Raw genomic sequence first — 13,179 nt, 5'->3', positions numbered from 1 at the left:
CCACCTGAGCCTGGTGGCTGGGCTTTGGTGGGAAGGATGAAGGGGACACTTCTCATCACCTCCAGGGTTCAAAGGAGGCTTTGCCCGCCTCCTGACGTGCCTGGGAAGAATTGAAAGATGAGGAAAGCCCAAGGAGAATGGACTGTTTGCACTCCCAGCCTGTGTGAAGGGAGCCTGTGCCCTCCCTTCCCTCAATTAGAAAAGCAACCAGTGCTTTTCCCTGCAGGAATGTTTGTGAGCAGCAACATTCAAAGGGCCAATTCCCCGTCGCTGTGTAACCAAATCTTTCTCCTCGCCCTAATGGAGTCTGATAGATTTCACAAAAATCTAATTTAATGTAATTTAATCTCCAAGCCCCTGCTGATTTCGTGGTAGATTTGTTTGTGATTGTGTTGACAAAGCAGTTCCATGTTCACTCTTAATCACAGGCTGCTGACATGGGCTCAGACAATTATCTCACGCCCTCCTTCCCCCTGAGCTCCTGATTGTTTTCCTGGAGGACTGATAGGGATCAGAGAGCAGGCAGTGTCTGAAAAATCAACCCAGCAACACCCAAGAGTCAACCCAGGAACCTCCAGAAAACAACCCAGGAATGTCCAAAAAACAGCGCAGGAATCTCCAAAAATCAACGCAGGAACCTCCAAAAAACAACCCAGGAATGTCCATAAAGGAACCCAGGAACTTCCAAAAATCAACACAGGAACTTGCAAAAAGCAAACCAGGAACCTCCAAAAAGCGACCCAGAAACCTCCCAAAAACAACCCAGGGACCTCCAAAAAGCAACCCAGGAACCTTCAAAAATCAACCCAGGGACCTCCAAAAAGCAACCCAGGAACCTCCAAAACTCAACACAAAAAGCTCCAAAAATCGACACAGGAACTTGCAGCTCCTTGCTGAGGGACTCTGATAATTCCCAAATTCTCCATGTCCTAAGCAGAGCCATGGGGAGCTGGAGGTTTACAGAAGCATTGAATTGCTGGAGGATCCTCTGGAAATCCCAAAGTGGGATTAAACAATGGCCACGTGACGAGAATTTATCCCATCCCATGCTGGAGGTGCCAGGGCTCCCAGTGCCAGCATTCCCAGGATTTTTGGGATTGCTGCCCTGAAAAATGCCAAGGACTGGCTGGGACAGCAGGACATGGACCTGTGGCTTTTATGGCTCTGAACTTAAAATCCACAACTTGAGAATGAAGTGGAGAGATGGACTTTGAACCCTCCTCTGGAATAATGGCCAGGATAATTTTTCCAGCACCTTCCACCTCCAGGAGCCCCGGGAGCTGCCTCAGGACGTGGGGTGGTGGTGGTGACATCCCTGCTGTAGGGGCTGTGTGGGAGGCACGTTCTTCTCCCTCTCAGGAATTTTCACAGAGGTGCACAGAGAGAAGAAAGAGAAAACAATTTCTATTTCTGCTCCTTGTTTTTCCCATGTGGAATGTGTTTGGAGAATTGTTTCCCTGGGGTGATGCTTGGTTGGATTCTGGTGAGGATTGTTTGAGCCTGGTGGCCAATCCAACCCAATCCAATCCAATCCAATCCAATCCAATCCAATCCAATCCAACCCAATCCAACCCAATCCAACCCAATCCAATCCAATCCAATCCAATCCAATCCAATCCAATCCAACCCAACCCAACCCAATCCAACCCAACCCAACCCAACCCAACCCAACCCAATCCAATCCAATCCAATCCAATCCAACCCAATCCAATCCAACCCAATCCAATCCAATCCAATCCAACCCAATCCAATCCAACCCAATCCAATCCAACCCAACCCAACCCACCTGGGGCTGGACTCGAGAGAGGATCACGAGTTGTGAGCGAGTTAGATATGGTAGTTAGAAAAGTAGGTTTGTAGTTTTAGTATATTAATGTATTATTTAAATAGTATATTAATGTGTTATAGCACAGTTATAATACAGAACTCATTCAGCCTCCTGAGCTGGAGTCAGACATTTCTTCCCACCAGGTTCACCTGATTTTCAACAGGGGCTGGCACAGCTCCTTGCCTCCCCCTGTGCAACCTGGGTGGGATCTGCAGCTCAGGCTGCTGGGACCCATCCCCTCCCCGCCCCAGCTCTCACCAGGGCTTGCTGCTTGCCCTTGGCGTGCTCCAGGTTCCCGTGCAGCGCCCGGCTCCCGCCGCCCCCTCGGGACATCTCCAGCTCGATCTCGGCGTCCATCTCCGCGTCCTCCTTGGCCTCCTTGTTGCTCTCCTCCAGGTGCTTCATCAGCACTGCCACCACCACGTTGACCAGCACGAACTGGGCGATGAGGACGAAGGTGACGAAGTAGACGGGGGAGATGACGGGCAGGTAGCTGAGGCAGTGCTTGTCCTCCCGCGTGCACTCCCGCAGCGTGTCCTGCAGCAGGGGGGGACATTGGTGACATTGGTGACATCAGGGCAGGCATTAGAGAGGCTCTGCTCGGCCTCCAGGTGCAGAAACACCAAAAGGTCACAAAGTGGGTACGACTGAAACGGATAAGAGAAAATACAGGGATCGTAACACGGCGCCTATGAAGAGGGGAATGGGCTGCCCAGAAGTTTGGGATTTCTCATCTCCTGCAGTGTTCCAGGTCAGATTGGACAGAGCATGGAGCAACCTGGGGTAGTGGAAGGTGTGCCTACCCATGCCAGGGCGTGGAACTGGATGAGTTTTAAGGTCCCTTCCAGCCCAAACCATTCCATGATCCTGTGATTCTGTGACACATCCCAAAGGCACAGCACACAGAGCTCATGGTTACTCCTCCCAGACAAAAACCTGGCGTAATTTTCCTTCAATATTATATCCAGGAACAAAGCTTCAGGCTGGCTGAGACTCAGGACAAATCTTGAAAACACACCTGGCTTTCCTATTAGGAAGTCCCATTTTGATGTTTGAAGAGGAAACATTTGTTTATTTTTTGCACCCAATGGTTGCCTAAATTGATTTGAAAACTGTACCTACAGCCTTCCAGAGAGGAGGAAGCACCCAGAGACTGCACACACCTTCATGATCCCGTTCCAGTTGTCCCCTGTGGACACCCTGAAGAGGGTGAGGAAGGCCATGCCGAAGTTGGTGAAGGTGGCGTGGCGGCTCAGGCCTTCACAGGGATTCTCCTCACTGCAATCTGTGGGGCAGGGAAGGAGCAGAACTTCAGCCAAGCCATGCTGGATTATCCACAGCAGCCCCCAAAGCTGGGGGTGGCACCCTGAGCTACGTCCCGTGGATTTATGGCACCAGGGGTGGTGACATCCCGCTCAGGGGACACAGGGGGAAAGGTGTTTTCAGCTGGAGAACCGTGGGACAGGACAGCAGGAGGGGTGGAAATGGTGCTGGTGGAATTCTCATCCCTGGAAGCATTCAAGGCCAGGTTGGACAGGGTTTGGAGCAAGCTGGGCTAGTGGAAGGTGTCCCTGCCCATGTCAAGGGTGGCACTGGATAGGCTTTAAAGTCATTTTTAACCCAAACCATTCCATGATCTTCTGCTTTCTGTGATTTTCTTTACTCCTGCTCTACAGACTCTGACTGTTTTCCTGTTGATTGCGCCCTTGCCTTGATGATTTTTAACATCCACCACGAGGGATATTTTCACTGAGATAAAGTGGAGCAATTTGACATTTTCCCCCTGAGAATTAATAGCCTAATGAATGCAAATTGAACATATGAAATATCCATCTTCCCATAAAACACAGCCTCGTTAAATATCCATTAGGACAGGCAGCAATGGCTCTTGGTTGGGCATTTCAGTCTTAGGTAATTATTCCAAGGTAAATTGGAAGGAAAAACAAAAGAAAAAAAATCCAAGAAAAACCCAAAAATGACCAGTCCTGGGGGAGAAAGGGCTGATGGTGGCTGGCATGGACTGATCAGGAAGAATAGAGGGAATATTCCCATTAAATTGGGCTGGGAAGCAGAGTCCTGCCCCAGTGGGGTTCCCTGGGCTGGCATTGCCCAGGTGTGTGTGGGAACACCAGAAGAGCCATTTTTCACCCCTGTGACTGAACAAATGCACCCATAACTCCAGGGATGGAATATAAACCCACACTGTTTCACTTAGGGTGAGCGCAGAACTAATTCTTTCCCCGGAATTTGTGAGAGACTGAAAAATAATTTGGTTTTGGTTGAAAGAATTATTCTGCTCTCAGGCAGTTGTAATCTGAGCAGAGGGCTGGGCTCATAAAGGGGATTAATGACAGCCATAAACTCTGCTCAGGAAGGGCCCTTCTGGTGCTCCTGGAGCTCTAATTGGGATGGAAACGTCGAGGATGCAGACACAGCTCCCTCCAACTGCATTTTCCAGGCCGGGCAAGGCTGGGCTTTGCTCTGGTTTTAGTGATGGCCACCTTCCTGAGCAGCTGCAGGATCCTCAGAGTGGAGGATTAATTGCTGCTGGACAAGCAGGAAGCACTGGGTGCCTCCTGATTGATGGAGAGAGGGGAAGGTGATGCTGAGAACGGGGCAGAGGAGCCCTGGGAGCTGCAGGAGCAGTGGCAGCCAAGTGCAGAGAGCTGATGGGCTGTGGGGGAAGCTCTGAGCAGGGACATGTTTATGGTGGCATCTCTCCAGCAGGAATCTGACCCCCATCCAGCTCTGCAGGCTCGTGTTCTGTCTCCAGTAGCAAACTTGAACACATCCATGCTGGGCAATGATATTTAAAGAGCAAAGAGCTCCTCTCCAGCCAAGGGTGGCGTTGGCCAAAGCGCCGAATTTGTGTGTGTGTGTGTGTCAGAAAGGTTCTGTGTTACATCTTCGTGTGTCAACTGCGACCCTGAGATCAAGAGAAAACGTCCATCTTCAGAACAGGAGTGTGAAGCTGAGGAAGGCCCAAGAATGAGAGAGAGAGGGAGAAAAGGAAGCAGCCAGATACCAAATAAACACCAACCGGATGAAGCGAGCGGCCCCGGGCCCATTACTCACCCAGCTTGCCAAACAATTCCACTCCCAGGGCAGCATAGATAAAAAACAGGAGCATAAAAAGTAGGCCAAGGTTCCCTACCTACACAAGGAGAAAGCAGAACAAGGGTCAGGCAAGTCGAGGTCATGAATGAAATCACTCCATCACATTTTCAACACAAGCACAGCAGGGATGGGGGGCCAGAGGCAAATCAGAATTCCCCTGGGACCTCTCAGAATTCTGCTTTTTGGGGTCCAGGGAGCTCTTTGTGAGCAGAAATGCCCTTGGGGGAAGCAGCAGCTTCTCCATCACCTGCACTCATCTGGAATTTGGCCACCCCGGGGCAGTCTGTGGGACCTGGGCTGTGGTTTGGGTTTGGGGCTGTTCCTTTCCTGGGACTCTGAGGCAGCAGCGAGCCAGGAGAGGAGCTGGTTTCCAAAGGTTTCACTGGCATGGAGGGCTTGCAGTGCTCCAGGGAGAGGAGAACTCCCTGAGCCTTTTCCTTTGCAGGCCCTTCTCAACAAGAATTTCCTGGATTTTAGCTTTTTCCGTGTCCCACAGGAAAATCCTTATCCCAAACAGCAGCGCTGGCAGCTCCAGGTGCTGCTGGAGGTGTTCCAAGCTCCCCAGGGTGGCTGAAGGGGGTGACAAGTGGCATGAAAACAGCACAAAAGCTCTTCACACCACCAGCATCACAGCTCTCCGTGCTGGATCCCATCCCAGCACGGAATCCAAGCCTCACAAACATCTCCTGGAGCAGATTTGTGGTGATTCAGGCAGAGAACACGAAGGGCAGAGTGACCCGACCTGCTCCCACCTGCTCACATTTGTCTCTGCTGCCACTTTAATCTCTCTGTTAGCAGCTTCTAACTGAGACAAAGTGAGGTCTCTGCACCCCCTAAAAAACATTTTATCCCTAAAAATCAAGGGGCTAGGAGGTGATCCAGGCAGTCAGGCCCAAGGATTCCTGATCTCTGAGGTGCATTTTAGTGAACTCTGAGTTTGGGAGAGTTTTCTTCTCTGAGGTGGCACAGCCACAGTTTTGGTTTTTGTGGTTTTTTTTTTGGGTTTTTTTGGTTTTTTTTTTTTTTTTGTTATTTGTACTGTGCTTAATTTAATCAGAAAGTTTATCAGTGTGGTATCTGTCATTATAAAATTAACACAGCTCTTGCTGATGAAAGAGGGGATTTTTTTTTATATTAAAGAAATGGGAATAGTCCAAACACCCAGTGAAGGCTGTAATTGCTATAAAGCCTAAACTGGCTCTGCAATTTCCCTAACATTATTACAATCCTCCAGGGAATAATAAAGATAAAACAGGGATGTGGATGGCTGGGCTGGGTTATTTTATCTGCCTTCTGGAATAGCTTTTGCTACTCGTGTCTGCTGGACCACTGATGGTTTGGGAGCCATTAGAAAGGAGCAGGCACAAGCACAAACACACCACACACGCTGCTGGGGAGGCAAACGAGCAAATAATTACTGGGAATTAAAATAAAAGGGATAAACAAACTTTCGAGGCTGAGGTAACAGAAGAGGGTGTTGGATTTTTGCTCTGAGGAGACTGAGGATTTTGATGCCTGAAAAATGAGCCTGGAAATTTATAGCATTGATGGAAATTCAGAGAATTGAGGGTAACGTGGGAGTTATTACCAGGTTGTCTGTAAAAGGTGTTATCTGGATTTCAATAAAGAGGAGAGGGAAGAGGGAATGGGGGTGGGAAATAGGAGAAGGAGGAGGAGAAGGAGAAGGAGAAGGAGAAGGAGAAGGAGAAGGAGAAGGAGAAGGAGAAGGAGGAAGAGGAGGAGAAGAAGGATGATAAAGAAGAGGGAAAGGGAAAGGGAAAGGGAAAGGGAAAGGGAAAGGGAAAGGGAAAGGGAAAGGGAAAGGAAAAGGAAAAGGAAAAGGAAAAGGAAAAGGAAAAGGAAAAGGAAAAGGAAAAGGAAAAGGAAAAGGAAAAGGAAAAGGAAAAGGAAAAGGAAAAGGAAAAGGAAAAGGAAAAGGAAAAGGAAGCCTGTGCTGGGTGCTCCAGCAGGAGCAGAAATCCAGCTCTGGCAGCAGCCTCAGCCCTGGCAGCCCCAGAGAAGGGGTTCTGCTCCAGCGGAACTGGGCAGCTCGGCCCAGGCTCTGGAATTCATCCAGCTCCCCTGAGCCTGGGCACAGAACACTCCAGATATCCCCTCCCTCTGCAGCCTATCCACCAGGAGAAACGTGGGAAATGGATCTGCAGAGAATTCCCCACGCCCACAGAAGGCCCACATGGTGGGTGTGCATCTGTGTGCAAACATTGAGATAAGAAATGCTGACTGAGAAATGCCACAGGGTAGGACAGACATTGCTCAGAGAGAAATGGAGCCAGAAACAAGTTTCAAAGGATGGCCTTTGGAAAGGATGGCACTGGAATCCAGTCCGAGGGGGGCTGTGCACTGCAGGGACAGGAGCACATATAAAGAACATTTTGGAGACGTTCTTGGTGCCCTGAGGACCCCAGAGAAGCCACAAGAGCTGGAGATGTTGGTGAGTATCTGTGATTCTCCTGGACCTTCCCTTCTGGAATGCAGGCTGGCAGCACTGGGATGCTGTGGGGACACTGGCATTGTCCTCCATGCCCCCCAGAGGGGCAGGGAGAGCCTCCAGGAGGGGCTGCAGCCTCTCCCAGTGGATCCCAGCTGGATCCGGGCCCTACCACTGCAAAAATCCTGGAATAACCTCCTCAGCTCGAGGGAAGGGCTTCCCTCTCCACGCACCCAGCTGCCGCTGGGAGAGGCACTGATGGAATTTGTGTCTCCTCTGCCCCTCACTGGGTGAAGCCTCTTCCTCCCAAACTTCTTCCTGCTCTGACATCCATTGGCATTCCCATTTTTGATGCACTCAGCTCCCTGGAATGCCTGTCCAGAGCAATTCCCCATAAAATTAAGCTCCTGCCAAGCCTTTCCAATGCTATGTTCCCTCCCCATCTTCCTTCCAGGCAGTAACCCTGGCAGTGGGGTAACACAGCCTGATTGATGCACTAGGTCCAGGAGAAAATGGACACATCTGCCTGGGAAACAGAGGCCAGCTGTGAGAATTCCAGCACTGCTGGAGAGCCAGGACCTTGGAGGGTGAAGCTGCCTCAGGCTGACCTGAGCAAGGTCCCCTTTCTGTGTCCCCTCAGCCCCAGGAGCCAGCAGGGTTTCTGTACCTCTGGAATTCTGTGTCGCTGAGGGATCCCTCAGGGATCTCTGCAGCACAGCCACACCTCCCCACCTCCCCAAATCCACCAGCCCAGTGCTGCCTGCTCACACATTCCCATCCCTGTGGCTCTCCAGGGGCTGCCAGAGGCAGGTGGTTGGTTTTCTCCTCCACCATCTGTGGAACAATGCCAGGAAAACTCTCCAGGAGCTCAAACTAAGATAAACCCAGGAATGACGGCACCAAAATGAGATAAACTCCTGGACAGGAGCAAATCCAGGTCCTGCCCTTCAGGGCTCTGCTGGAATGAGGAGTTCTTCACTCTTTCCTTGGCACAGAGTCCCTGTGGGGGCAGTTCCAAGCTTTTGAAGACAGAGGAGTCCCTTGTGCAGCCTGCAGGGAATGAATGTGCCATCCACGGATCAAGGGAGACCAGAGAAGGGAAAACAAGCCAGATCTTCTGATAGGGAAGTTCCACCTCTTATTGTTGTTGGAGGGTGGGAATTGGGCTGGATTCCAGCTGTCCTCTCCACCAGGAAGAGCTGTGGCAGCTCAGCAGTGACTGCTGGGGGATTCAATTCCACCAGGGGCATTTTAACCCAAATCTGATACAGAAAGGGAGTTGGAAAATACCCCAAATCTGATACAGAAAGGGACTTTGGAAAGCTGGGAATGGGAAAAGGACTAAAGGACTAAAAGGAAAACCATCAAGCAGGAGCCTTAGAGAGGAGCCTTTGCTTCCAAAGCCAGCAGCCACCAGATGCAGGAGCAAGGAAATGATCAGTGATGGATGAGTGGTGTAATTCATTATGGAGCCTTAACGAGCAGGAGCTCAGAAAGAAGAGGAAAACACTTGAAGCAGGGCTTGAAAAGCTGCTCCACACTGAGAGATTAGAGTTCACTGCTCTCCTGTTCACCAGACTGCAGGAGATTATTTTATCTACCACTGCTCCAAACAGGAGAAGTACTACGAGAAAAAAGCAAAATTACATCCAGTGAAAAAACAAACCTTGCTAATCCTGACTAACCTCACCAGATTTATTTTTTTTTAGTAGGAAGAATAAACATGAATGTATTCCATCAACAGGGGATAGCTGAGTCCCTAACACTGAATCCTTAAAAGAAGAACCAGGGATTGGGAGGACATGGAGAAGGTGGGCAGAGAATCTGAGATCATTCCCTGATCATTCTTCTGTCTCTGTGGCCTCTCCTCATCTTTTTCCTCTTCTCCATCTAATTTTTTTTCCACAGATCAGGTGGATGAGAAGGTCTTTGACCTGGCAGAGGTTACCACACAAGGAGCAGGGCAGGAACAGTTTGAAAAGAGCAGCTCAAGCTCAGTCTGAAATCCCAAGAGGAGATGAATCCTGTGACAATCCTGGATCAAAATGCTACATTCCCCCAAATTTGGGGGTAATTGGTTCTCTAAGTGTTGCTCAAATTGCTGAATAAAAACCAAATCCAAAGCTGATGAAAATCACCCCCCAGAAATGCAGTGACAGTTCCTTGTCATCCTCAGCCCATAAATGGGCATTCTTCACACACCAGACAAAGAATTTCCCCCCAAACCTGAATGAATAAACATTAAATTAGCTTTTTTTTGTCACTTTGAAACCACATTCTATGAGGATTTTCCAGCTGTGGTTTTAGGATGCTAATTTAATTAGGGTATGAACTCATGCCCTGCCTTGGAAATGAAAGCTGCAGCTTTATGAAGAGTGATGATTGTCAAAGAGCTCTTCTTAAAATTCATTTCTCATTTTCTGAGCTTCACTGGAGACCAAAGTGGCATTCTTTTATCTGCACGAGATCTGCTGGGAATATCCCTGGGGTTTTCCCTTGCCAAGAGACCTTGCTGGGAATGCAAACTGCAAGAACACCCCAAGGAAACCAGAAACCTGGCCTGGAGCCACCCTATTGTTTGGTGGGTTTGGGGACAGAAAACAAGGAGGGAGAGAAAATACAGGCTGTGGTGACAATGCTTTGTAAATTGGAAAAACAGACACAAATCCAAGGATTTCTTGAAATGCCAGCCCAGGGGCCAGGCTGGTAAATCCCTGCTTAGGCTCAGCCCAAATCCTTAAGGAAATCTGGATGCTGGGATTAGAAACATCTTCATGGCAATGATGAAGAGCAAAGCAAAGGGGTCTTTGCAAGGAAAAGAGATCCCCCATTTTCCAGCTCTCCTGGAATAGATTGTGGGTTGCTTTGCACTCAGGAGCTGAGCCCCAGGGGCGTTTTTGGGTAATTCCATGTTTGCTGCTGCTTCTCTTGTGGCCACTCATGACTCCCACCCACATGGGGTCTGCCCTTGGCTGCTCCTGGGACCCAGGGAATTGGGATGGGCAGGGTAAACCTGAGATAACTCCAACACTGAACAGTCAGAGCTCACACCAGCACACCCACAAATGAGCAGAACACGCCTTAAAAAGGATAAAACTAAAAAAAATAAAACCCACACCCAAACACAAACACCTTGGAATTCTGATGGAGGACAGAAAGCCTGCAAAAAGTTCCTTTCCTTCTTTTGTCAGATCCATAAAAAGAGGTTCCAGAAAGTGAACACTTGCAGGATCCTATCAAATTCCCAAAGTCTGGAAGTGTTGCTGCTTCTCTTGCAGCTCAGGAGAATTTGGTGACCCCAAATCAAGTTTTTAACCCTCAGAAGCATCTCCCCAATTTGCCTTTCCAAGGCTGCAGCACCTCTGTCAATAACTGTGGTTTTTCCTGTCTCCCAAATAAAACTCTGAGTTGGAAAATCCCAATGCTTTCTCCAACATCCTTCTCTGTCCCTGCTGGTGTTTCCCAAACTTGCCAGTGAAATCTGGGGTTTGTACCAGCTCTGCCTACAGGAATTGGCTCTGGGAACTCTTCCCATCATTTTGCTTCTCCCATCAAACACATTCCAGGATGAGCTACGCAAAACTCCACTCCCACGGCCTGGAGAAAGCTGAGACCCTCCCCAAGTGGAGGCCACCAACCACAGAGTTGTCCCCAGGCCCCAAAGGCACTTCTGTCCCCAAGGGGAACACCCTGGGCATGGAGGAATTTTGGGGGCTTACCTGGGGCAGGGCTTGCACCACCGTGTCCAGCAGAGCTCTCATGCCCGTGGCCATTTTCAGCAGTTTCAGCACTGAAATGAGGAGCAAATCCTGCTCAGCAGGGCTGGGGGTTATTGCAGGGAAAATCCAGGCAGGAAATCGAGGTTCAGGTCTTGCAGGGAGGGTTTAGATCTCTCTTGCTGCTGTTTGTACATGTGGGGAGCTCCCTGCATCCCACAGGGATGAACATCCCCCTGCCCGTCCCAAGGGGAATGCATTCCCACTGCCTGAGGGATAGGGGATATTGGGAAGGAATTCCTCCCTGGGAGGGTAGGGAGGGGCTGAAATAGAATTCCCAAGGAAGCTGTGGCTGCCCCTGGATCCTTGGAAGTGTCCAAGGCCAGGCTGGGATAGTGGAAGGTGTCCCTGCCATGGCAGGGGTGGAATGGGATGGGCTTTAAGGTCCCTTCCAAGCCAAACCATCCTGGAATTCGATGAAAATGGACAAAATAGGCTCAGGCTACATCAGGGAAGGTTTAGGTTGGATATTAGGAAAAGTTTTTTCACTGGAAGAATAATAAAATACTGGAATTGTCTTCCCAGGGAGGTGGTGGGATCACCATCTCTGGATGTGTTTAAAACAAGACTGGACTTGGCACTCGGTGCTCTGGTCTGGTTGTGGTGTTAGGGCACGGGTTGGACTTGATGATCTCAGAGGTCTCTTCCAACCTCGTGATTCTGGGATTCCCAAGAGGAGATGAATCCTGTGACAATCCTGGATCAAAATGCTACATTCCCCCAAATTTGGGGGTAATTGGTTCTCTAAGTGTTGCTCAAATTGCTGAATAAAAACCAAATCCAAAGCTGATGAAAATCACCCCCCAGAAATGCAGTGACAGTTCCTTGTCATCCTCAGCCCATAAATGGGCATTCTTCACACACCAGACAAAGAATTTCCCCCCAAACCTGAATGAATAAACATTAAATTAGTTGTTTTTTTTTTTTTTTGTCACTTCGAAACCACATTCTATGAGGATTTTCCAGCTGTGGTTTTAGGATGCTAATTTTATTAGGGTATGAACTCTGTGATTCTGTGAAAAACCCACAAGAACCCCAAGGTGCCCAGCAGGAAAATGGGAGGCACCTCACCAGTGGAGATCCCCTCCCCAAGCCCTAATTGCCATCACTTCCCACCCCGCTCTGGGATCCAGGATGGAAGCCCTGTGATCCCATGCTGGAATCAGAACCCAAGCACTGGAAAAGCCCTTGGAAGCCCCAGCTGCTCTCTGAGCTGCCATTCCACCTTCCCCACTGGAAATGAACCAGCAGGGCTGGCAGGACCAATCTCCGGAGGGTTCCTGGGGTGGCTGGAGCAGGACACACCTCTGGCTATGCGGAGCACCCGCATGATGCGGATGATGGTGGGGTTGATGGGCAGGGCAGCGTTCATCTCGATCTCCTCCAGCGTGATCCCCACGATGGACAGCAGGACTATGGCCAGGTCCAGCTGGTTCCACCTACAGAGACAGGCAGGACACCCAACATCCCAATTATCCAACATGGATAATCCAAGAGGAGGGAATTTTGCGTTAATAGCAGGCACCAGCAAATCCCAAATGCATCTTTGTCGCGTTAATTATTTAAAATTACTCCTCTTGAGTTTTAATACAATATATCTTTTATAGTTCTATTTCTCTAAAGTATTTAGGTTTTTTTTAATTAAAACCATCCTTTAAAACTTACTTTTATTTCTGTTTTTCTCTGTTTTTCTCTCAACAATATCTATCTTATCCTATAATATTTCTAAATCAATATTTCTTATTTCAAAGTTTATATACAAATATATACGATATAAAGTTTCTATTAAATTTTAAAATTTTTCTACAAATCTATTATTTCCCTACACATCTCCTCGTTCTCATCTGGGCCAGTGATTTTTAGGTGGTACAAAACCAGCTCACTTCCTGTGAGCCTCAAAATCTGGGAATTGACTGGGAGCTGACTGGGAAGTGTTTTTGAACTCTAAGCTGACCTGGTAGAAGGGGAAATACTGGGGAAAAGATGAAAAAAGATGAATTTGGGAGATT

General features: G+C 49.0%; 1 protein-coding gene across 2 annotated transcripts in view; it reads right to left on the bottom strand.

Annotated features, from left to right (window-relative positions):
• Nucleotides 1-13,179, bottom strand: part of CACNA1H (calcium voltage-gated channel subunit alpha1 H) — a 163,572-nt gene that overhangs the window by 9,091 nt on the left and 141,302 nt on the right. For both annotated transcript variants that reach the window (XM_085592084.1, XM_085592085.1), the window contains 5 exons: nt 12,476-12,609; nt 11,114-11,184; nt 4,904-4,982; nt 2,992-3,113; nt 2,087-2,365 (listed from right to left, as the gene is read on the bottom strand). In XM_085592084.1, coding sequence (XP_085448210.1) covers nt 2,087-2,365; nt 2,992-3,113; nt 4,904-4,982; nt 11,114-11,184; nt 12,476-12,609 — 685 coding nt within the window. The remainder of the gene's footprint in view (nt 1-2,086; nt 2,366-2,991; nt 3,114-4,903; nt 4,983-11,113; nt 11,185-12,475; nt 12,610-13,179) is intronic.

This window comes from Lonchura striata, chromosome 14, assembly GCF_050655825.1.
Source record: "Lonchura striata isolate lonStrDom1 chromosome 14, ASM5065582v1, whole genome shotgun sequence".
NCBI classification, from domain to species: domain Eukaryota; kingdom Metazoa; phylum Chordata; class Aves; order Passeriformes; family Estrildidae; genus Lonchura; species Lonchura striata.
Note: the sequence above shows the minus strand (reverse complement) of the source record. Positions and strands in the feature narration are given on the sequence as shown.